The following is a 21,002-nucleotide window of genomic DNA, read 5'->3' as shown; positions in this document are numbered from 1 at the left end:
TGGTTCGGTTAGGTTCGGGAGAGAGGGCGGGGGTGGGGTTTCGTGAATGAGTAAATCAGGAACTAGGGGCCGGGCGGGGTGAGGGGGACGAGGGGCAGACAGGGCGCAGTTGCGGTGGAGGAGGTGCAGTGGCGAGGTGACTGGAAGAGAGAGGGAGGGAGGGGGTTGAAGGAAGGGCTGGGGCGACGCACGGAGAGGGGTAGATTTAGCGTAAGGGGGGGAAGGGGGAGGAGCACCCCTCTCCCCTCCCCCCCTGCTCTCAACCAGCTCTCCCCCCCCTCCCACCGCAGGTCCAGCACCCTGTTCTTCAGCCGTGTGTCCTCCCGGGGGGGCTCCTGCTCCTCCGCCTCGGAAATGGGGAAGGGCAGTGGGCGGGTGACGACATTGAGGATGTCCACACTCTCAGCCAACAGCTCCAACTGGGCGGAAAGGGGAGGGGTGGCGCCGGGGGGGTCGGGGGGTAGGGTTTCAGGGTTTAGGGTGGAGGAATGAGAAGTAACCCTTATCCCACGTGAGGTGTGAGGTATTTCAATGTGCACCTGGTGATACGCACCTCTCTCTCTCTGTGTGTGTGTGTGTGTGCACCACGGGACGGCCCCGGCCGCCGCTCCCTACTGCCTGATCTCTTCTTCCTACTCCCCAGTTCCCCCTCCCCCTTCCCCCCGTACAGCTCCGGAACCCACCTGGCCGGTGGGTATCCGCGGGTTGGGGTCCTTCCGAGCCCTCAGCACTCCCCGCACACACACGACATACTCGTTACGGAGCCGGGAGGCGGTTCGGGACACCTCGGGAGGCACACTCTGGGGCTCACACATCACCTGGGGGGGGGGGAGGGGGAGCAGGTGTGTATTGGGGGCCTGCGTGTGTATGTGTGTATGTATGGTTTGGATGGTGGGGATTGTGGGGTGCGGTGCTAAGAAGGAGGGAGGTCTGTGTGGTACACAACCGGGCGTACCTAACCCTGACCCATGCGGGCGGTTCGAGGCATGAGTGGCGAGCACTCTTGTGCGACCCGCAGCGCAAGCAACACGAAGACTGTCCCCCCCGTGCGTGTCTTGCTGCCCTCCATAAGGCCCATCCGAGGTCCCAACCACCACACCACTGAGGGAGTACCTCCGGGGAGCGGAGGGGAGCCTAAACAGGCAGCAACTACCACATCCTGCTGTCCGTCAGGCTCCCTCGCCCCCGGCTCTCGAGGGTGCCTGGAGCGCCAGGAGGGTTTGCGGTGCTCTCTGTTACCACCTCCACAGTCAACACTCAACACACCGACGCACAAACATACCCACGCACGAACACACCCAAACCCCCAGCGGATGGTTGATCAAGTCGGACGCGTGGCCGACGTCGGTGGACCACAGCCCGCCCTTTGATGACGAGATGCCCCCACAAGATGGCGAGATGCCTTGGAGCGAGATGCCTCACAGCTTCCCTACCCAATTCATGTTTACATCAAAACGGTGGATGGTCGTTGACGCACCTGCAGGAGGCCGCTGTGGTCGCGGACGTCAAAGAATTGCACGCCGCCCATGTCGCGATTCCGGTCCACCCATCCGCAGACGGTAATACGCGAGCCGATGTCGTTGACGGTGACTGCACCACATCCATGTGAGCGGCTTGGCCAAGTCAGCTGGCTGGACATGACGCTTTCTGCCGCCTGCGCCGTGCCATGCCGCAGCTCGTCCTTGCTCGGAAATGGCTGCTGCTGTATCCCAGCCTCTGGGCTGGCAATCGAGCTTCGGGACACGATGGAGGTTCGCGATTGATTTGCTTGCGTTGGCTGCGGCAGCGGCAGCACTTGCCAAGGCGTCGTGGCTAAACGGTGTTCGGCACATCGCGCCGAGGGCACTGGTACACGAGGAGTTGATGATGCGAAAAAATATAACGCGTTCTTGTATTCGCGATGTCTACCACAAACAGTGTGCGCTCTGTTTAAGACTGTCATTCTTAATAAGGTAAGCGCTCGCAATGTGCACCACTTGTCGACGAATACGCTTTCAGTAGATCAAGTACCTAACTTAAGCAGTTATTCCCTGTTTGATAAGTAACTTATGGCCATCTGGTCTCGGAGCCGAGCATGACAACAGCCGTGCTTCTAATGCGGCGTACGCAGTTAAAGCTTTACGTCACGATGATGACGTGAAATAATTGAGTCTCTACCTAGTGGGCATTCAAGCGTGGCCCTGCACGTCCGAGGCACCGTTGTCCGGTACCGTCCGGTTTTCAGTTGTTGGGTTACAAACCCTAAGTGTACAGTACCTTTGGCTGTCTGTGTCATAGATAATCAGTGCAGACTGGAGATGCACGCTGCGATACTTTCCCGCTACCACCAGAAAATTTGGCTGTCATTCTTCCTTCCCCACTTAACTGACCAAAGACAGCAAGCATATCCATGCGGCTCATGACCCACCAGGAACCAGCCCTCAGGTGCTCCCAAGGAAAAGCAAGGATGAACTGTTGCCTTTCTGGTTGATTTGTTCTCGGCCTGTGCACTCTGTGCACTCTGCTGCCAGTACCACCATCGGTTCGCATGCGGATCACTGGCTGCACCGCGCATAACACCCCACCCTGGAGCGGCTGTCCGTTCGTATGCCCAGGCCACACAGCACCAGGTTGCCAACGCAAGACACCGCAAGCAACCTCGACCATATCCGACACTGCGGCTACTGGCAGAATCTCTTCAAATTTCATGAAGCCCGGGAAGCAGCCTCCTTCGGTCTCGACCGCATACGGCACTTCAGGGGAAGCTGTCAACGAAGGAGACAGGTCAACACAGGCCCCCAGTGCACAGCCGTGATGCCCATTACACAACAGCATTCATCACGTCCTGACCCCGCTCGCATGCTTGCAGCATGGGGAGATAGCTTGTAAGGGGAGATGCGTTCCTTCCCCCTGGTGTACCTTTCTTTCCGACGACAGGACGGTTACAGAAGGGTAAGAACTCAACCCAAGAAGTGCCAAGTAGTCAAGAGAGTGAACTCAGAGGCTCCAACAGAACCAGCTCCGCCCACGCCCCTCTCGCGTTCCTATCCGAATCACACCCCACGTGCTGGCGTTGTCTTTCCATTCCAGATAGCTTCAGTAGCAATTCCAGGTTCAGAAGCAAACACCGAACAGCCCACGTCATGTTGTACAGGAATAATTCCCATCTCAAATCCGATCCAGTACGGCACACGTCACTCACCATACGCCGCATGAAATTTGCCTGTTGTTCACACAATAGGGCGGGAGCCCAATCAGGCAATGTGGCCAAATAATGGTAATCGACGGCGTCGCGCTGGGACACGCGTCCTGCGCGTCTGCTACAACTACCTAGTCCCTCACCCCTCCGTTCGCAACACTTGTCACAGACAGACATACAGACATGTAAAACATTGTAAGTCAAAGATAAATAGGACATTAGGAGGCCCCGTTGCAACATCTTCCCCTGGTAAATCTGATCGACCTGACCAAATGACTCACGGCTCCGCACAACAACGGGCAATGCCAATGTAAGAAAATGCTCAACCAGTGCACATCACAGGATGGCATCCGATTCCTAGCTATCTAAAAAACCTAGCTAGCACACTACTACTAGCAGGAAAGTCCATCACAGGCTGTGAGCCTAATAAGAAATGTGCACAGAATGTACCGGGCCACTCCGTCCCACCACACGAAAGACCCTCTGGCGGGCTAAGGCACCCACCATCACTGCAAATTAATATAGGTAGCCCTCCAAATGGAAATGGCGGCAGGCGGGCGTGCAACAACAACCACTCCACTGCAATACAATCTGTCGTCATCCTACCATACACATGCAGCATGCAGCTAATCCTACAAAATATCCATAACCTACTGACCTACATACATACGGGCACACACCGTCGTCGTCGGGGACAGAAAGCGGCTTTTCACTCAAAGCAGGTCTCTACGTAACCTGCGAATCTACTCCCTATCCATGCCGTACATTGATAGGCACAAAGCGCGAAGCTAGGAAGCTAAGGAAGCACGGCCGTCTTACTCATCCTCCTCCTCAACCATGGGGTAGTACTGCATACCCCCGGAGGGAGGGCTCAGGGGCCCCGAATCAAAAAATCACGCAACGTACATCTATCACATTGACCTGGCCATTGGCCGGGACGACGACAGCCTCACAGCTTAGCCCCAATCAATCAGGCCCTTCACAGCCAGGCTACGTAAGGACCCGGATGAATACCGACCCACATTAAACATGTACTTGGGATGCAACCCATTGAATGAAGTTAACAACATCTGACGACAACTCGCAAGGGCCAAATGCCGCTGCACTGAAAATGGCGACTAGAGGCACCTAGAGACCCGCAAACCGCCCCGTGGTCTTGTATTTCACGCTTAATGGAGCTCGCCCAGACGCCCAGTCGGGACGCTCCGACGCCGCGGCGGTGCGGTTGAAGTGATCCTGGTACTCCGTCTTCTGCAGGTCGGCATATGGGACCAGTGCGACTGGCTTCGCGCTACCCGTGCTGTAGCTACTGCTGGTGCTGTAGGTCATGCCTGCAAGGGGCAAGCGGACGGTGCGGTTTGCTTAGTAATAGACGGCGACAAGGCTTGCGGGTTAGATTGTAAGCGGGCATTGCAGTAAAGCATCAACGGGCAGCAGGACAATCGCAGCCGACCGCAACCTACCGTTTGCAAGCTCGAATGTTCCGTTTCCTCTGTACGCGAGCGTAGACAGGCGACCGGACCATCCGCGAGGTGCTGGGGGCTCGCCCATGACTTTCAGCACTGTGGTGCCTCCGCCGACTGTTGATGCCCGGGATGGCGGCTTCTGGTCAAGCCTCCTATCCAGAAAGTAAGGGCTGTTCTCGTAGAGCTTTCCAAACGTGCTGGTCTTGTGAGGTTCCTTGGATGTTGGCTACCGGTGGTTTTGAGAGCAAGGGAAGATAGAAGTTAGCCATCAGTATGACTCAAGCAAAAGCACATTAGAAGGTTAAGTGCAAGAAACCATTTCCAGGCAGGAAACCATAGAACAACAAGAAACGGCAATGTTACATCAGAGTTCACTAGGCGTTGGACAGCGTAGCAAAAGACTGCATAAGAACTGAACGTCACTGTGCAGCATTTAGGGGAAGTTTGATAGTCATCATAAAGCAGCCAATGGGCGCCGCTATTTTTGCGAAGAGGCTCTGTACCCTATTTACGCGCTGGCGAAACGAACATAGCCACGACCTCACCAACCTCTAGCCGCTAATAAACGGCGAGATTGGTGCATATCATCATGTAAATGCTATTAGAATTGGTTTCCCGACGGCGACGCTTCTCATACACTCCCCACCTACCGAGTCATGGAAGTGCTGATTCGTGGTCCGGTATTGATCTTTAACGTGCGGATACCTCTCCGTCTGGTTGCCAGTGAGCGCCGAGTATACCATTTCCAGCAGACGAAGGGAATAGACGCTTACGGGTAAAGAGTGTCCACCAGCCGTGTCCTAAATGGGGTTGCAGCTCGTCTATCAAGCACTTAATTAGCTTAATTATAATGCTAGCAGCAGCTGGGTCCAAACGCACAGGATAATTGTGGCGTATCAGAGATTATGCGAAGAGTGGCTCACTACCTCCTTATGTCCCTAAAGCACCATGCGCTGTGTGAGATGAAGCGAATCATAAGCCGAGAGTGCTTTAGTATCCCACATACGCTTAGATTTACGACACTAGCCAGGTACGACGATTTTGCGGTTGCGTTCTGTCTCTCTTGAGTTGTGGCATACTTTTCACTACAGACATCAACAGACAAACCTTGTGTTCGCATTACACAAAAGTTTTAGAACAAAGGACGGCCTTTTTTTGAACATGAAACCGGACTACGACAGCTAGGGTTATAGCTAGCATATCACCGTCTTCGTAGCTTACGTTGGACACGTTTTTTTTCAAGCATGTTGGAACAAACGTCGCATGGCTCAACTTTGCGGGTTGTAAGGCGACCAGTCACAGACTTTAGTTTCGGTTTCTTGGCCAGCGGAAAGCAGGCCGTCCTTGCACGGTATGGGCGCGCTCTTAGGCAAAACGCTTTTATTTATAAATTGCCATGGTCAGCAGCGGTGCTGCTGCCGCTGATGGAACTTCAGCTAATCGGGGCATTCCGGCGCTTGTTGCGGCTTGCGGGCCCGTAGGCCTCATCCACTCCAGTCAGGGCGTGTTGGCTTAGTGGATTCACATGGCCTTTATCATGTTTTTAAGCTCGGCGATGGTGGCTCTCGGGGATCAGTCGTCGCCACGTACGAGCTGCAATTGTGTACAGGTACCTTGGGGACACACCCCCAACAGCGTCACAACATGCTACTTCCTCATCACGGCACCTCCCCCCACTGCATGCTGTATGTGCGTCTAACCATGCTGCTCCCAGCTCACACCGCTACCACTGAAACCACAACCTCGCAAAAGCCATACTTCGGGCTGTATAGCCTCTCCTGCCAGCAAAGTATATGCGTCCCCTTGCAGGTGGCGGCTTCGCGCAGGCCCTGCGCAAGCAGTGGTGCGACTTTCAGCCCCTTGCCGACGATGGCCTGGTGCTGTGTCTTCGTGGCTCGGGACGTATTCTGTTTGCACAGCTGCCGCTGTGCGAGGGCGAGCACGGGCCCGTCTTCCTGTTTGGGGCACATGATGGTGAGCCCTAACTGGGCGCTCTGGCTCGGTCCGCGGTCATGGGGGGCAGCAAAACGGCTTTACCACCACCTTGCTGTAATGCGCTGTAATGCGGACGGGGACGAGGCTAACCAAACCGCAACCGACACGAGGAGAGTCGGGCGAAAAAGTGGTATGAGCACTCGGTAGTTTGCGGCGGCGACCTTACCCCTCATGAAGGTTTACGGCAAGGGCCGGGAGCCAGGAGCACGGTCATGCCAAAGCGCTTGCGGCAGCAGCAACAGCAGCACCGATAACTGCGGCAGCAGCAACACCAGTATGACCATGTTTTCATCGCCGCTCACCACCGCAATGAGCCTCCACCGCAGTGAGCCTCCAAACGTTAACCGCTAAGAACGAACGCAATCTGAGCAAACCCCCTTCGTGGACGACAACCCAACCCAACCCGGGCCCTCCAATACACCCCCTCACACACGCCCTCCCCACGGTTAGGTCCGGTACTGACTCTGGCCACCAACCGGGAGCTGCTGCTGTCCGGTGGGGCCGACGGGTGTGTGCGGCTGTGGGGCCTGGACAGCGGGGCGCTGCTGGACTGCTGCAGGGGGCAGCTGGCGGAGGACGGCGAGGTCACGGCTGTAACTTTCGTCGGCTCGCTCATGGTAATGTGGAATGGATGGGTTGGGGGGAATGGATTTACCTGCACGCAGGTTGAGTGTGGAGGAACCCAGCTCGCGGCAACCCGCTGTGTGCTTGTGAACAAAGTGACGAAGTGACGACACGAAAACATCATAGGGCATAACCGCGAGCTAGCTGCCTGCGTCGCCCGTCGCCTGCGTCGCCCAGTCCCCGTCCCCGACAACGCCAACACCGCTTCCCTACATTAGGTCGCTGCAGGCACGCAACAGGGCCACGTGACGCTGTACGACATCTCCACATCTCGCCTGGTTGTCGTACATCGCTTCAGCGCTGGTCAGGGGCCCGTCATGGCCTTGGCCAGCCGCCTCACCCCGCGTCAGATGCATGACGTGGTTACGGCCTCCGCACCACGGGGCTTGGACGGCGGGGGAGTCCTGGCGGCTCCCGTTGGGCTTCCCTGGAGAGACATGTCCGAGGGGTCGGAGTCGGGCACAGGTGGGTGTGTGGTGATGGCTGGTGTTGACAAACACCGAAGGACCGACCCACATCATTGTGAATAGTAAGTTGTTTCACAACTAAATGACTGAATTATACACGGCGCCGTACTTCGTTGCCGTTCCGGATTTTGATCGCGCGATGCCTGTTACATAGGCCTCTCAACCTTTCTGGACTTTGCCTTTGAAAATCTCCGCTGCTTTACCTGTACCATACTGCTCCCACCGGTGCCGTTGTAGCACTTGTTTTATGGCCCGTAACGGCTATGCGCACACCAGGATGCTAACCCCACACCCCGCCCCTCACTGCTGCCCTGGCAGCAGCTTCACTCGTTCGTGGTTCGTCTTTCCCTCACTGTCCCCCCCTTCCAACCTCCCCCCACGTGGCCAGACACGCTGTTGGCGGTGTCCTCCCCTGCCGCCTGGCTCAACGTGTTCCGCGCTGCTCGCAGCGGCGAGGCGGCCTGGCGGGTGGTGCACCACCAGGCCGTGGCAGGACAACCCTTCCTGTCGTTCAGTCCGGATGGACAGTACATGGCGCTGGCTGCAGGTGAGTACGTGGTGTAGGTGGAAAGAGGGTGAGGAGTAATGTCGGTGAGGAAAGCTCCCCTTGGAACTTCCCGTTTTGCCTTCGTGTCCTTCGGCGGTCCTGCTATTCTATCGATCTGACACCGGGAACAAGCAACCAGGTCGGTGAGGCGCGGGCCGGCAACGCACCTCGCCCGCGTGGCTGTGTCCTGCGCTCTTGCCGCGCCGCTCTCTTGCAGGGAACCGCTTGGAGCTGCGAGATGCCTCCACATTCCAGGCAAGAGGACCGCGGGGCTAGTGCCGGGGACATGTGTTTTGTACAGTTTTTCCGCACCTCCACAACCACAAACACCACAACCCGTCTCCCAGGACTCCAGCAGCTGGTGCAATTTGGACGTCGGCTGTTGTTTCTATGATATTTGCATGTAGTGGGGGCCCCGTCCCCTCTCTCCTCCCGCTTGGATGTCGCGGGGCTGCTCTACCTTGCCATACCCCAAGCCCCCTCTACGCCCGCACGAACCTACCTCGCCGCCATCCACTTGTCGTTTTCTGAACCTGAACAACTAACCCCAACGTGTGCTCAGAGCCCCCTCACGCATTGCACCTCGCGACAACGCAGGTGGTCCACGAGCAGCACTTCCCCCCGGGTGACCTGGTGGGCGGGGGGTTCCTGCCCGCCGCGGCGGGGGGCAGCGCACTAGTGGCCATGCAGCTGGGGACCACCCTGGCTGGGGGGATACAACTCAGGCTGTTTGCGGCACCGGCCAGAGAGGAGCCTCAATCGGTGCAGGTGGGGCTGCCGGCGGGATTTGAGGGAAGAGGGGGTTGAGGGTGCGGGGGGGGGAGACGCACGGCTTTAGGCGGCAGGAAGCTATAGGACACGTCTTCAATTACTGAGCGATCTTGGCCTTGGAATTATGTTACTGGGGGGAAAACAAGCTGAGGTCATCCGACATCCTTGACTGGCATTTTTCCTGACCTTACGTAATTGCCGCCGCCGCTGCTGCTGCTCCTGCTGCTCTTGCCGTCGTCTGCGAACCCCGACCCGATGGCCTCCACCGCGGACTTTCCTTCCAAACCTCTGGAGGAGCAGCTGACCCGGCCACTGCTGGATCCCATCAGGAGCAACAACGGCAGTAGCAACAGTAACAGGGCACAGCAGCCGTTAGACGCAACAGGGATTTGCGCCAACAGAGATGAAGACTTTCTTACCTGGCTGCAGCACCCAACAACCACCGCCTCCGACGATGACCCTGGCAGTACCCCGGCACCACCGGCGGCATCTCCTTCACCAGCACCAGCACCGGCACCGGCAGAAGGCTCAGCCGCCACAGCGGCGCTGCTTCAGGGTCTGTCCCTCGGCTCTAACCGCCTCGCAGGAGCAGGAGCACCAGCAGCCGGGCGAGCCAGCGCCACACACCCGCTTTCCCCCCTTCCGTCACCTTCGCCTTTGCCGCAACCCCACCCGACATGGGGCTGGGAGGCCTTTGCATCCTCCCCGCCCACCTCCCAGGAGGCCCCCCTGGTGCACCGCAACGGTGACCCACATCAGGCTGCTATTGCGAGACCACACTGGCTCCCGGAAAGCGACGGCGGCCGGCTGCTGGGGGAGCGGAGCCCCTCTGCGGGGCCATTGGCCGCCACTTCCTGGACCACTATGACTGGCGGCGGCACTGCTGCTGTCCCTGCCATGGCGTCGCCATCATCATATCAGCGACAAGACGCAAGCAGCCAGTCTCGATCCCCTGGCCCTGTCAGCGTGGGAGCGATCCATGGGTCCGCACATGAGACCGGGCAAGAGGGCGGAGGAGGCGACGCCGCTTGCGACGCGGCCGGCGCCACACACACCTGGCAGGCCTATCGTCCCGCCACTCAGCCCGCCCCGCGCAGCTGGATCACCGGACTGCCCCCGCGGGCAGGTAGGTTCCACCTGAAGGGTGTGGAGTGCAGTCCAGAGAGGGAGGACTGGGCAATGCACGAGCCGACCGCGCCCATCCAACACCGGTTCACCTCCTTGACCCTTCCGGGCCCCAACCCGGCGTTACGTCGGGTCGCCTCCTGCTGTACGCCTGCTTCCCTCTCTTCCCCTCTTCCTCTCTTCCCCGCGTCTCTCTCACTCGACCGCTGCCATTGCCATTTTCTCGTCACCTGCAGATTTCCTTCCTCGGCCCGTACCGCCACCACCACCGTTTCAACAAGCGCCACAGACTACCACCATTAAGCCACTCGCAACCGCACAGCCCGGAAGCCCCTCGGCATCTCCTGCTGCTACTGCCGCCACCGGGCCCCCTTCGGCATCACCAGCAACCTCCCCCGTAGGCGGCCAGCTGGCAGCCGGCACCGCGAGCCGGCCCCTCAGGGGGCGCATTGGCAGCCCCCAACCGGCTGCTAGCTGGGCTGCACGATACCAAAACACTGTTCTCTCCGGGCTCGTAGCGGAGGGCCAGGAGCAGTCTGGCGATTGCGTTTCGGAGCCGGAACCAGAGCTGCCTCATTCAGGCGCGCTACTGCCTGCTATGGATCGGCGGCGTGACTCTGCCGCAGTGGCTGTGCCAGGTACCAGCTCACCAGGGGGCTTGGTGTGCCTGCGGCTACGTGTCTTGGAAAAGGATCAAACATCACCTACCTTGCGTCAAAACAGCGCATATGGCCATATAATACCAGCAATGAGCCCGCGTTGCGTCATGACCCCGCTCCGATTATGATGTATATAACCCGAGCTCCCCTAACTCCAGTAACCACGAACCCGCTTCCCTCCCCCTTTCCCGGGGCCCCACGTGCAGCCTTTGGCGGCACCATTCGCCACACCGCTCCTGTGGAGTCCGCGGACGACGACTACCCGGACTTGGTGCGATCAGGAGCAGCCGCGGCACACAAGGCGGATGCGGAAGGTGGCAGCGATTGGGTCGAACGGCAGGGAGGGGGGGGGAGCTTTTCCTGGTGCGGGTTGGGGCCCGCAGGGGCTCGCGACGGAGCCGGAGGCGGTGAACCTGTCGACAACAGTTTGGGCGGCTGTGATGGCCCGCTGGTGTCTGGTGGATTTGCGGGACCTGCCAGCTGGCGAGAAGGTGACCTGGACATGGCGGCTCCGGAGGGCTTCAGGTGAGAGGGAGGGGGGACGGCCCTCGCCAAGGAGCTGTGGGTCTATGTATTGGTGTCGATACGGTGTGTACCCTGGGTGTGCATCAAAAGGTGCCTCTTAAGCATCGAGTGGAATGAGTACTGCTGTTGGCAATACAGCGTACCATGGCCATCTGACGTAGCACTGCAATTGTCGTATACTGTGCCAGGCGTCGTAGATTCATCATTGCTTTCTCTCACGCGTCATGAAGCCCTCTTGTTCCCTCTCCCCACCTAACAGGATGGCGTCCTCTGCTCCTCTCCCACCCACTAAACCACAACCAATCACAGCCACCCCACTGACTGAGTGACCGGGATTCTTTTCTGAATATCCAAACCCCACCCCCCAACCATTCTTCACTCAACCTACAGAACCCAAATCAGGTCCGTCTCCACCATGTCAGCCGCAGTAGCAGCCGCTGGCGGTGCCGTCGCCCGGGCCCGTAGCGACGACCCCATCCTGGCACACACACAGCCCTCAAGCACCTTCAGCGGCCGACATCTGCCGCTGCACAACCACCACAATCACCACCAACGCCATAAAGAGCAGTTGCACCTGCACGGCTCCGGCGACAAAGCAGCAGCGCCCCCGCCGCCGTCTGACGCCGCCGCCCCAACCCCAGGCCTCCTTCCTCGCCCGGCCAACGCAGCTCATCAGATCCCGCAACAGTCCTGGTGTAGCCAGGGCGCTGACGTGGGAAATTACAGCAACGAACCCCAAGCAGCAGCATCCACAGCAGCAGTAGAGGACGGAGGGTTGTTCCTGGGCAGTCAGGCCTGTGGCGATGCCGCCTTGGATGACACCTTGCGCGACTGGAGTGGCGGTAGTGGTTTTGGCGAAGAAGACACAGAAGACGACCCCCTGGGTCGAACCGCGTACCTGGGAACTGCAATCCAGGCCGCGCTCCAGGGAGGGCTTGACACCGCATCTAACGACCGCGCGGCCGCCGGGGACGCTTTCCGTGGTGGCCCTGCCGACCGGGTCGTACCGACCGAGTCTTTGCCGCGCGCAGAAGCATTGGGGAAGGAGGAGGAGGCGGAAGCGGCAGCTGCAGCGGCGAAGGAGGAGGAGGAGGCGGAGAGGCCTCCTCGCGGGGTCGTGAGTACGGAGCAGCGGCATGGGGCTGCCCCTCATAGCTTCCCACCACCACCGTCACGCGGTCATTTGAATGCCGGCGTTGCCCACGCTGCAGTTGCTTCTGGACCCACCGCTGCTGCCGGCACAGAAGCCGCCGAAGGGCCGGTAGAGGCACTCGACGGCAACCGGCGGGGGGCAGCGGCGGAGCTAACCCGGTACCTGGCTCTTCCGTGCGCGCAAGAGGACCCGGATGAGGACGAGGATGAGGACGAGGAGGAGAGCCTCCCAGTGCCGCGCGGTGCCGCGGGGCTGCCGTTGCCTCAGCCGGAGTGGTCCCAAGAGCGCCCAAAGCAGCGGTACCGGGACATTCAGGGCCAGGACAGCCAACCGGCGACAGGAAGAGAGCAGCAGGAGGGCGGGGAGGAGGAGGAGGAGGAGGAAGACGGGGTTTCGTTGCCGCTCCCGTGCGTGAGTCGTAGCGTGGCTTTGGATGATTTCCGTGCCTTCCAGCCTCTGCCGCAGGGCGCTGTCGCTGTCACTGCGGTAGCGGCGGCGGCGGAGAAGGACGCGGAGCAGAACCTGATGTGGGGGGACTGGAGCAACGCAGACTTGCTTAGCAGGCCCGGCACAGTGGACAACGCTGCAGAGGACGCTGTGGAGGGGCGTTATTCGTTCAGGGGGCTCAAGGTGAGTGATGTGCAGAAGTGCGGGAAGGTGGGGTGTAGCGTCTTCTTGGGATGTTTTGGTCTTGTTGCGCTGGTATGCACAGTGTTGAGGAACCTCGTACATTGACATACTGTTACATGTAACGTAACGCTGGCTTCTGACGAAAGCGCTATCCTTCCTCCCCGATTCCTGCCTGGTTGCACGGCACACCATTTGCTCCTGGTCTGCCCCAACGCTATTTGCACTCCACCGCTACCGCCGCCACCGTCTGTCTTTGCGGGTCGAATAGGACGTTCATTGGGTCAGTCGGACAGGTCGGACAGGCAAACACGGAGGAGTGTAGGCAGCCACCTGATGAGGTGGAGGAAGTGCGTGGACGCATTCATCGACAACTATCAATGCCGCGCGGCTGTCCTCCCTCCCTCCCTACCTCCCTCCCCCTCTCCCTCCGCCCCATGCAGAACCCAACCGTGTCCAGTAGGCCACACTCACAGCCCCGGCAGCCACCGACCTTCAGGAGCCACCGAATGGAGCTCACCGCTCTGCCCCGCACCGCAACTGCAGCCATTGGAGTTAAAAGCTCCGTCGCCGCATCCGCACAAGATATCTGGCCCCCTCGGCAGACGCACGCCGGGCCTCATGCTGACGTGGCGGCTACCGGCAGCGGCCGGGTCACCGCATCGGACCGGCAGCTGCCGCGACAGTCTCAGCGGCCGGCCCTGTCGGTGTTTCGAGGCTTCAAGCCCAGCCACACCAAGGTAAATCAACAGCTGAGGAAGACGCAAGCGCCGACCGTGCGGGCTGTGGCTGATGCGACAGCAGCGGTGCCACTGCACTCCCGGTACAGTGCGGCAGATGATGCGGAGGATGAGGTTGGCCCAGAGGGCAGCACATCAATGGCAGGTAAGCTGCACCAGGTAACCACGGGGGCCTAGCTGTGCACTCCCCCGGAGCTTGCGGTGTGCAGCTTTTGTCATAAAACACCCTGGCTGGCTGGCTGCTGTTGCCACGTCCTTTCCAGCAAAAGGCTCACCGCTTACGCTATGTGCGCATGCACCTGCCTCGCTTCTAGCTTTAACTCTGTGTACCTGCTGAAACTATACAAAATTCCTGTGGCAAAACCATGCATAATTATAAAAACCGGCGGCCGTGTTGATCCATCTACATCCGGACATCATTCCGCAATCCAGACTTAGTAGCTCACCTAACATCTCCCTTGCCTGCGCACATGTTTCTCACTCATTGGCAACGTCTGTGGCACAAGCAGATGGAGATTGCGACGGCGTCCCGAGCATGCCCCATTCACCGTCGGTACTCTTGGGCTCGCCAGACACCTCCGCCGGGACCGATGCGACGGTCGGGGAAGCTGCAGGACTCCACTGCCAAAACCCTCAACCGCCTTCTCCTCGTCCCCCTTCGCGGATGCGGCAGCAGCGACCACCGCAACATCAGGTGCCTGGACCTGGTAGCCGCCGTGGTAGCGCCGCCTCCACCCCCGGCACAGCGCGGGAGCAGCTACAGCACCTCCGTCAACTTCGTCACCACCAGCACCAGCACCAGCTCTTCCTTCGGCGCAGTAAGCAGATTGCCTGCCATTCCTCCGTCTCTCCCACGCCTGCTGCTGCAGCAGAAGCCTCCGCCGCGAGGCAGGCCTGCGAGTCCGCACGACCCACGGCCAGAAGCTCCTCTGCACGGGTCGGCCAGGTCGCTATGACATACAACAATGGAGACAGCAGTCCCGCGCGCATTACAGAGTGCGAAGTCCTTGTTGAGGAGGATGAGGTGGAGGTGCGGGGTGAGGCTAGCCCGCTTGACGTGCCCCGATTGGGCTCCGGCGTGGGGATGATCCTGCGGAAGATGCAGTCGCTGGCGCAAGTCATTTCCAGGCCGGTGCCGACGGTAGCTGCGGAACCTCCTGGTGGGCGGCGCCGCGGCGGCGGTGGTGGTCCTGTCGGGATGTCGGGGAGGGGCATCGCACTGCCGGAAGGTGATGGATTGGAGCCGGGTGTGGGTGAGGCGGTATGGGAAGAGGCTGCGCGGCGGGCAGCTACCAGCGCTGCCAATGTACCGCCTTCCGTGCAGCTGTACCGAGGTCTTCCCGTACTGGAGGACCCGGAGAAGCTGCGGCCGATGCGGTGGGTGGTGTGTCCCATGGTGTGGAAAGGGATCACAGTGTTGGTGCATGTAAGGGACCGCGTGATGTCCACCATGTTGCTGTTCGAGTTGGGAGGGTTGTTTGGATGATGTGCGTGGCTGCTGTTTACGCAAAGAAGCTTGCTGCTGTGTGTTTTTGTCTGCGGATGTACAGGGCGGCTAAGCACCTCCACCCCGGTTGGGTGGCGTCACGGCAGCTCAAGCCGGAACTGGAGGCCCTGTGGCGCCCAACAGACCACGCACATGAGGTGACGACTGGGGATGTGGGGAAGGGGATAAGGGAGAGCAAGAAGGGAGAAAGGTAGGGGGAATGATAGGAAGCGGAAAGACGGGAGAAAGGATTGGGCGTTGCTACTGGCGTCGTGTTACTGGGAGATGAAGGTACACCGAAGGGGGGAATAGGACGGGGTATAGAGCGCCGCCTAGAAAGCCTCCTGTTGTCCAACTGCCTGGGGGCCTCCCGGTATACGGTGGTGCACGGGGTTGAGAGGTTGAGAGGCAGGACTGAAGGACGTGAGGACAGCAGGACAGGGGTGAGCGGGGACCGCCCTCATCTGTTTTACCCTTACCGATGCACCTGTGGTGTACCTGAGCGTGCCTGTGCCTGTGCCCGAATGTCTGCTGGTCTGCGCGGTCACCTTGTCAAACCCTGCCAACCTGCAGGCGTGCAACACGCGAGGTGTGGCGTTCTACATGCCCCCCACCACCGCTGAGATCGCTGCCAGCGCAGTCGCGTTGCAATGGCTGTGCTGACAGTCGTCCAACAAGCCGTTGCAGGGCTCTCGCTGTTTTTTGCGTCTTCAGTTTGGTACTGAAAATTTGGAACTATGCACCAGCGAAGATTGGGACGACGCATTCGCAAAGTTAACGTGCATGTGTGCTAGAAGAAATTCCGTAACCATCTTAGAGTTTTATGGTTAAGGATGAACCCTTGCTGATGGGGAAGGGTTTCGTGTTTCGACAGCAACGTCCTCTCTCCCCGGTCCGGCGCTGCCAGGTACCCCGGTCAGAGCAGCGGCTGGTGAGTTCGGCTCTAGCTGTGGGTCGGGAACTGATGAAACCAATCTGTGGCATTTAAACAATTTGTTGTGCCGTGCGTCACCTGGGCATCTGGGTTTCTTGGTAGCTATTGGTATCAGTAGGCACAGACTACCCGGTGCAGCACCCACACCTTGTAGTTACGGGCACCAACCAACCTCGGTGATCCCAGTAGGGTGGTGGGGGAGCACTTAATAGTCACGAGACTCAGTTCATACAAGCGACAGGATAACCTCTTGCATAGCACACAGCGGAATTTGTGCCGTGCTGTGCTGAAATAGTGAGGAAGTCAGCGAAGCAGGGAATGCGAGGTATGGCTGCGTCCCAAGCCGTGGGGACCTCTGCCGTTGGTGAGGGCCCTTTGTACCCAGGCTCTCTCCCCTTGGGGAGCCTGAGAATCTCCCCAAACGATTTTTCCTGGGGAGCATTTCGCCGTGGCTGAAGCGCCCTCACCGGACGCGCCCGACGAGTTAGGGAAGGTCCAGGAGTGACTCGCGCCCCCTAGCGCCGTCGATTTCCCGCAATCCTGGCGACCTTCCCGACGGCCCAGCACCATACCAGTTTGTACGGCATGTACACCCACAGTCCTAAGGCGCCTCAACAATCCTCAAGAGCCGGACAAAACTTGAAAATATGTCAGCGTCCTAATGGAAGATGTTTTCCGTGTTCACTTCCAAAAGACCTAAAGTCGTAAACATAAATTGGGGTCTGGCCTTCGGCAATCCTTAAGGCCTATCGCATAAACCACTACAAGACTTAACGTTTCCCACAAACACCGGTACCGTTCCCGAAGCCACTTGTCCATGTCCGGTGCGGCGAGGTTTTTAATCATTTAATTGTTTGCCGATACTCATAAGTTGCCATAGCTCCTATGTAGAAGACTGCAAGCACAATGGTTGCGGCAGTCGTTGCGTCCCCCGACGTCCTCGGAGATTGAGTCCCACGAATGGGGCTGGATGAGCGATCGTCGGCTTATGCCGCACCTCGAGCACTTGGTGAAGCACGCGTACGCTGCGGGGCAGCTGCAGGCACCTGCACCGCAGGTCCGAGTCATAGCTCGGAAACAGCAAGCGGACGACATCCAGCGTCCCGAGGCGGAATCCTACTTCGTAGGGAATCTAGGGCGATTGGCCTGGCAGGCAAGTTGGAGATGGCATGGTGCTGGGGGGGCTGGCAACATAAGCCTAGTTCTTACAGCTGTACTATCTCCTGCAGATGGTCCTAGAGCCCGCCCTGCAGAACACATTCGGCACTGCGGTGCAGTACGTACCGCATATGTGCAATAAGGGGTTTACCAAGGACCTGTCGGCCAGACGTATTGCAAGCTGGAGTCTGGTGGCCCCTGCCCCTGCGGTGGCAGTTGTATGGCCGCACGTGTTGACCTGGGTTTCCCATGCATGCCCTTGGTGAACGCACAGACCGTGGATCTACAGAAGGAACTGTGCTTACAGCTGATATGATTGCACGTGACGAGCGGTATGCCGCCAAGGTGGCAGAACACGTAATGCTTTCCCATGCTATGTTGCCCTGTTTGGTACCTCCACACTTTCATTTTGCCTTGCAGGCTGCGAGCCATGAGGGAGGAACTGATGCGGAGTTTTGAGGTGAATATGCATGTAGTCGCTGCATGCTTTCAACATCGCCAATCATGTTTTTGGGTGTGAGTGCAGGAAGGGAAGCAGGCAGCCAAGCGGGCAGGGGCACGCAGCATGGCAGCTGATTTGCTGGATGGGAATCTCAGTGATGCAGAGGACCTTGAGGAGGATGTGGTCGACGTGGGCGGCAGAAGCGGGCAGGTCTGCCACACAGCAGGTAATGTGTGGTGGTGGCACATTGGGCATTATTGCATTGCTGACGGATGGTACCCATGTACAGGGGCATTGGCGGTCGACCAGCAGCAGCTGGTGCGAGTGGTGGAAGTCACCGCGGCAGAAGCAGTAGTGGTGTAAGTGGCTGCTGTGGAAGTGGTGGATGTGGAAGCGGTGGCGACGGTAGCAGTGGTGGCAGAAGAAGTGGTGGTGGAAGAAGTGGCAGCGGTATCGGCAGCGGCAATCGGGCCTTACGAGGCGAGCTACCGCACCTGCAGCCGCACCTGCATGCTATGTTCAGCCCTAACAGCAGCAGTGGTAGGGGGATGGGAAGCGGTGGAACAGGTGGAAGGGGCGGCATTGGTGGGACTTTAGGGGGTGAGCAGGTGCAAGTGCCATGCATGCATGCTTAGTGCATGCAACGGTGGTGATGGGGCCTCAGGAGCCCAGACGGCTCAGTTGCCGCCGTTTATGCATGCCATATTTGGCTCAAATACCCGAGGGGGAAGCAGCGGCAGCAGCGGTGCCGGTAGAGGACGATTGGGCAATGGCAGGAAACGGTGATCAGGGACGCGGGAGGGTGAATAAGGGTGGCAGGCTTGCAGCAATCCTGGCGTCACTAAAATGAACGGAAGATGCAGTGTTGGTTTCATTGCACTGTGGCAACGAGATTGGTTCCAACAGGTTCCAACGTTGGGAAACGGACACCATGTCGGTGGCGGCAGAACGTTGAGCCCATCGGTGCCGAAAAGCCATTGCTTTGGAATTCTAATGTCAAGAAGGTCGTTGTGTCAAGTTTTCAGGGCGATTGGAGACTTCTGTGGTACCGGGTTTCGCGTGGCATTTGGGCCAGGTTCGAGTGTGGCCAGGTTCGAAAAGTTGAGGTTGTCCGTTCCAAGCCAAACTTGTGTTTGTAACCTTTGTTGCTGATCGAAAAGGCCTGTATAAAATTTTCAGGACGCGGGCTGCTTGGCGCCATGTCCGGTATGCCATGGCCAAGGTCGACTGCTGACACTCAACTCTGACACTAGTCAAGTTTGACATTGTAAACGAAATGACGCCCATCACAGCTCACGGCATCAGTTCAGGGTGTGGCTTACCAGTATGCCGGCATCGGTATGGCTGCTGTACGTCCTGGAAGGTCCTCTCCATGAATGCCAGCTTCCCTGCTCGAGAGCACCAGCACTTTAATCCCCTCGACTCTGCTGCTGTGGCAATCTGGGCTAAGACAGCGCATCTCGCGCTCCGTGATGCCTGGGACCCCATCGACGACAACGGGAATACACCGGGCCAGGAGTCTGGCGACGGAGGGCTCTTGCAACGACTGTTTACCGTTCAGGACTCGGAATTCGAGTTTTACTTGCCCCTGCCGCCAAACGTTGACCTGGTCGTCCCGGGGTCGGCGGGACGAGCCCTTGTCCCGGCACGACCGGCACGGTACGGCAATACCTATACACGGCTGTGTCCGTTTAAAATAAGGAAACAGGGTTTCAATGAGATTGGATTTGTCCTGCCAGGTCCAGGAGATGCAGCATGGAGCTGTCAACCGTTTTGTGAGCAGTTGTCGGCTACCGGTGTGGAGCCGGGATGCACGGTACCACCTGGGAGCTGATTGCTGGCGGAGTATGGGGCATAAGTGAGACGTGAGCTCAGGAAGTAGGCCTGTACCAGAGTCCTCGTGACCCTAAATGCTCTTACACCTGGTAGGAAGCAAGCACTGTGAACCAATGGCTGCACCCTGACCCATTGCTGTCGTTACACCTGCAGCCTGCCAGATTTATTGCTCAATGCCCAGCGTTCAGCACAATGGCTTTGTGTCCTGCCAGCATTAGAGACCTTGAAATGGTGAACGATGCTTCCCGAGATACCAAGATATTGTACATGTACCATGTACCCAGATACTGTACCCAGATACTGTACATGTACATTTACAAGAGGACAACAAATAAGACCAGTAGGCCCATGTCCATAGTCCAGGGCAACGGAGGGGTTTACCCTGGGGCCGTGTTACCCCTCCTGCAGGGTTCTTCACCAGGGTACCCAAAAATTTCGGTGGTGTCCGAAACCCTCTGAATAACCTTTCGGGACACTCCCCGAAAATTTTCCTGTCAGCCTGACCGTGTTTTCGGGCACCCCGAAACTGTCTGAAGCGGTTTTTCGGGGTACATTTTAGCTTGATTCTATCGTAATATGCTAGGACCGCTGAATTAACAGGTGTTTGACTTCATTCTGGAACATTGAAATATTTCAGCAAGGATTTTACCCAAAACCAAGGAGGCGCCGTTCCTCATCCACCTCTGCAGCAATCGCTTCCACCACACCTGCCACATCATCATCCGTCTCCTCAGACGGGTACACCTCATCACTTGCCACACTCTCGACCTCCTCGTTATCAGAAGGATAATAGGCCTTAGCAATTTCACTATCCACACTGTCCTCATCATCACTCTCATCAGGCATAACACAGTTGCCCACCTTGGCAGTACGGTGCAGGAGCCCATCCGGGTCTTTGCAACATACAGAAGCAAAAGCTAAGAATAAGAAGCTGCGAATCCCGAGGGAGATGCGGGGCACCTTGGTTGGGAGCTAAAAAAAAAGGGCCCTCCCCAATGGCAGAGGTCCCCACGGCTTGGGGATACAGCCATAGCTGCAGAATGCCCATCCCATCCCCATCATTTCTCCAGTAAGTCACTTGTAATGTAGATATGCTAAAAACCTAAGAAACGTCAAGAGGACAGGAAAGAGGTATATTGGAAATTCATGCAGCTTCTTGGTAGTTCCCTTCGTTCCGTTCCCTTAAGTAGCTGTTCAATTGTCCTTCGAAGCGCAGCAGAAATACTTGTGGCCCCTTGAGGTTCGATGTGTGGAATAAGGCCAGTTTCT

General features: G+C 58.3%; 4 protein-coding genes across 4 annotated transcripts in view; 1 reads left to right on the top strand and 3 right to left on the bottom strand.

Annotated features, from left to right (window-relative positions):
- The window catches only part of VOLCADRAFT_58252 (uncharacterized protein), a gene marked incomplete at both ends in the record, with an annotated part of 8,128 nt that extends 6,489 nt beyond the window's left edge, over positions 1–1,639 (bottom strand). The window contains 3 exons of the mRNA XM_002948384.1: positions 188–419; positions 684–818; positions 1,478–1,639. Coding sequence (XP_002948430.1) covers positions 188–419; positions 684–818; positions 1,478–1,639 — 529 coding nt within the window. The remainder of the gene's footprint in view (positions 1–187; positions 420–683; positions 819–1,477) is intronic.
- Positions 1,640–4,174: 2,535 nt separating this feature from the next.
- VOLCADRAFT_103895 (uncharacterized protein) lies at positions 4,175–5,387 on the bottom strand (the record flags this gene model as incomplete). The annotated part of the gene is made up of 3 exons (XM_002948383.1): positions 4,175–4,509; positions 4,642–4,870; positions 5,295–5,387. 3 exons carry the CDS (start codon positions 5,385–5,387, stop codon positions 4,307–4,309), a joined length of 525 nt encoding a protein of 174 aa, XP_002948429.1. The 3' UTR covers positions 4,175–4,306.
- Positions 5,388–6,437: 1,050 nt separating this feature from the next.
- VOLCADRAFT_88779 (uncharacterized protein) lies at positions 6,438–16,026 on the top strand (the record flags this gene model as incomplete). Its single annotated transcript, XM_002948516.1, has 16 exons — positions 6,438–6,618; positions 7,090–7,256; positions 7,482–7,728; positions 8,119–8,277; positions 8,625–8,638; positions 8,875–9,045; positions 9,343–10,174; positions 10,410–10,811; positions 11,039–11,103; positions 11,216–11,357; positions 11,748–11,759; positions 11,999–13,140; positions 13,581–14,022; positions 14,747–15,254; positions 15,428–15,521; positions 15,937–16,026. 16 exons carry the CDS (start codon positions 6,438–6,440, stop codon positions 16,024–16,026), a joined length of 4,668 nt encoding a protein of 1,555 aa, XP_002948562.1.
- Positions 16,027–17,957: 1,931 nt separating this feature from the next.
- VOLCADRAFT_88778 (uncharacterized protein) lies at positions 17,958–20,579 on the bottom strand (the record flags this gene model as incomplete). Its single annotated transcript, XM_002948382.1, has 4 exons — positions 17,958–18,065; positions 18,392–18,422; positions 19,220–19,373; positions 20,441–20,579. 4 exons carry the CDS (start codon positions 20,577–20,579, stop codon positions 17,958–17,960), a joined length of 432 nt encoding a protein of 143 aa, XP_002948428.1.
- Between the last annotated feature and the right edge of the window lie 423 nt (positions 20,580–21,002).

The sequence above is a fragment of the Volvox carteri genome (assembly GCF_000143455.1).
Source record: "Volvox carteri f. nagariensis unplaced genomic scaffold VOLCAscaffold_10, whole genome shotgun sequence".
NCBI classification, from domain to species: Eukaryota; Viridiplantae; Chlorophyta; class Chlorophyceae; order Chlamydomonadales; family Volvocaceae; genus Volvox; species Volvox carteri.
This window is presented reverse-complemented; position numbering and strand designations above follow the sequence as displayed.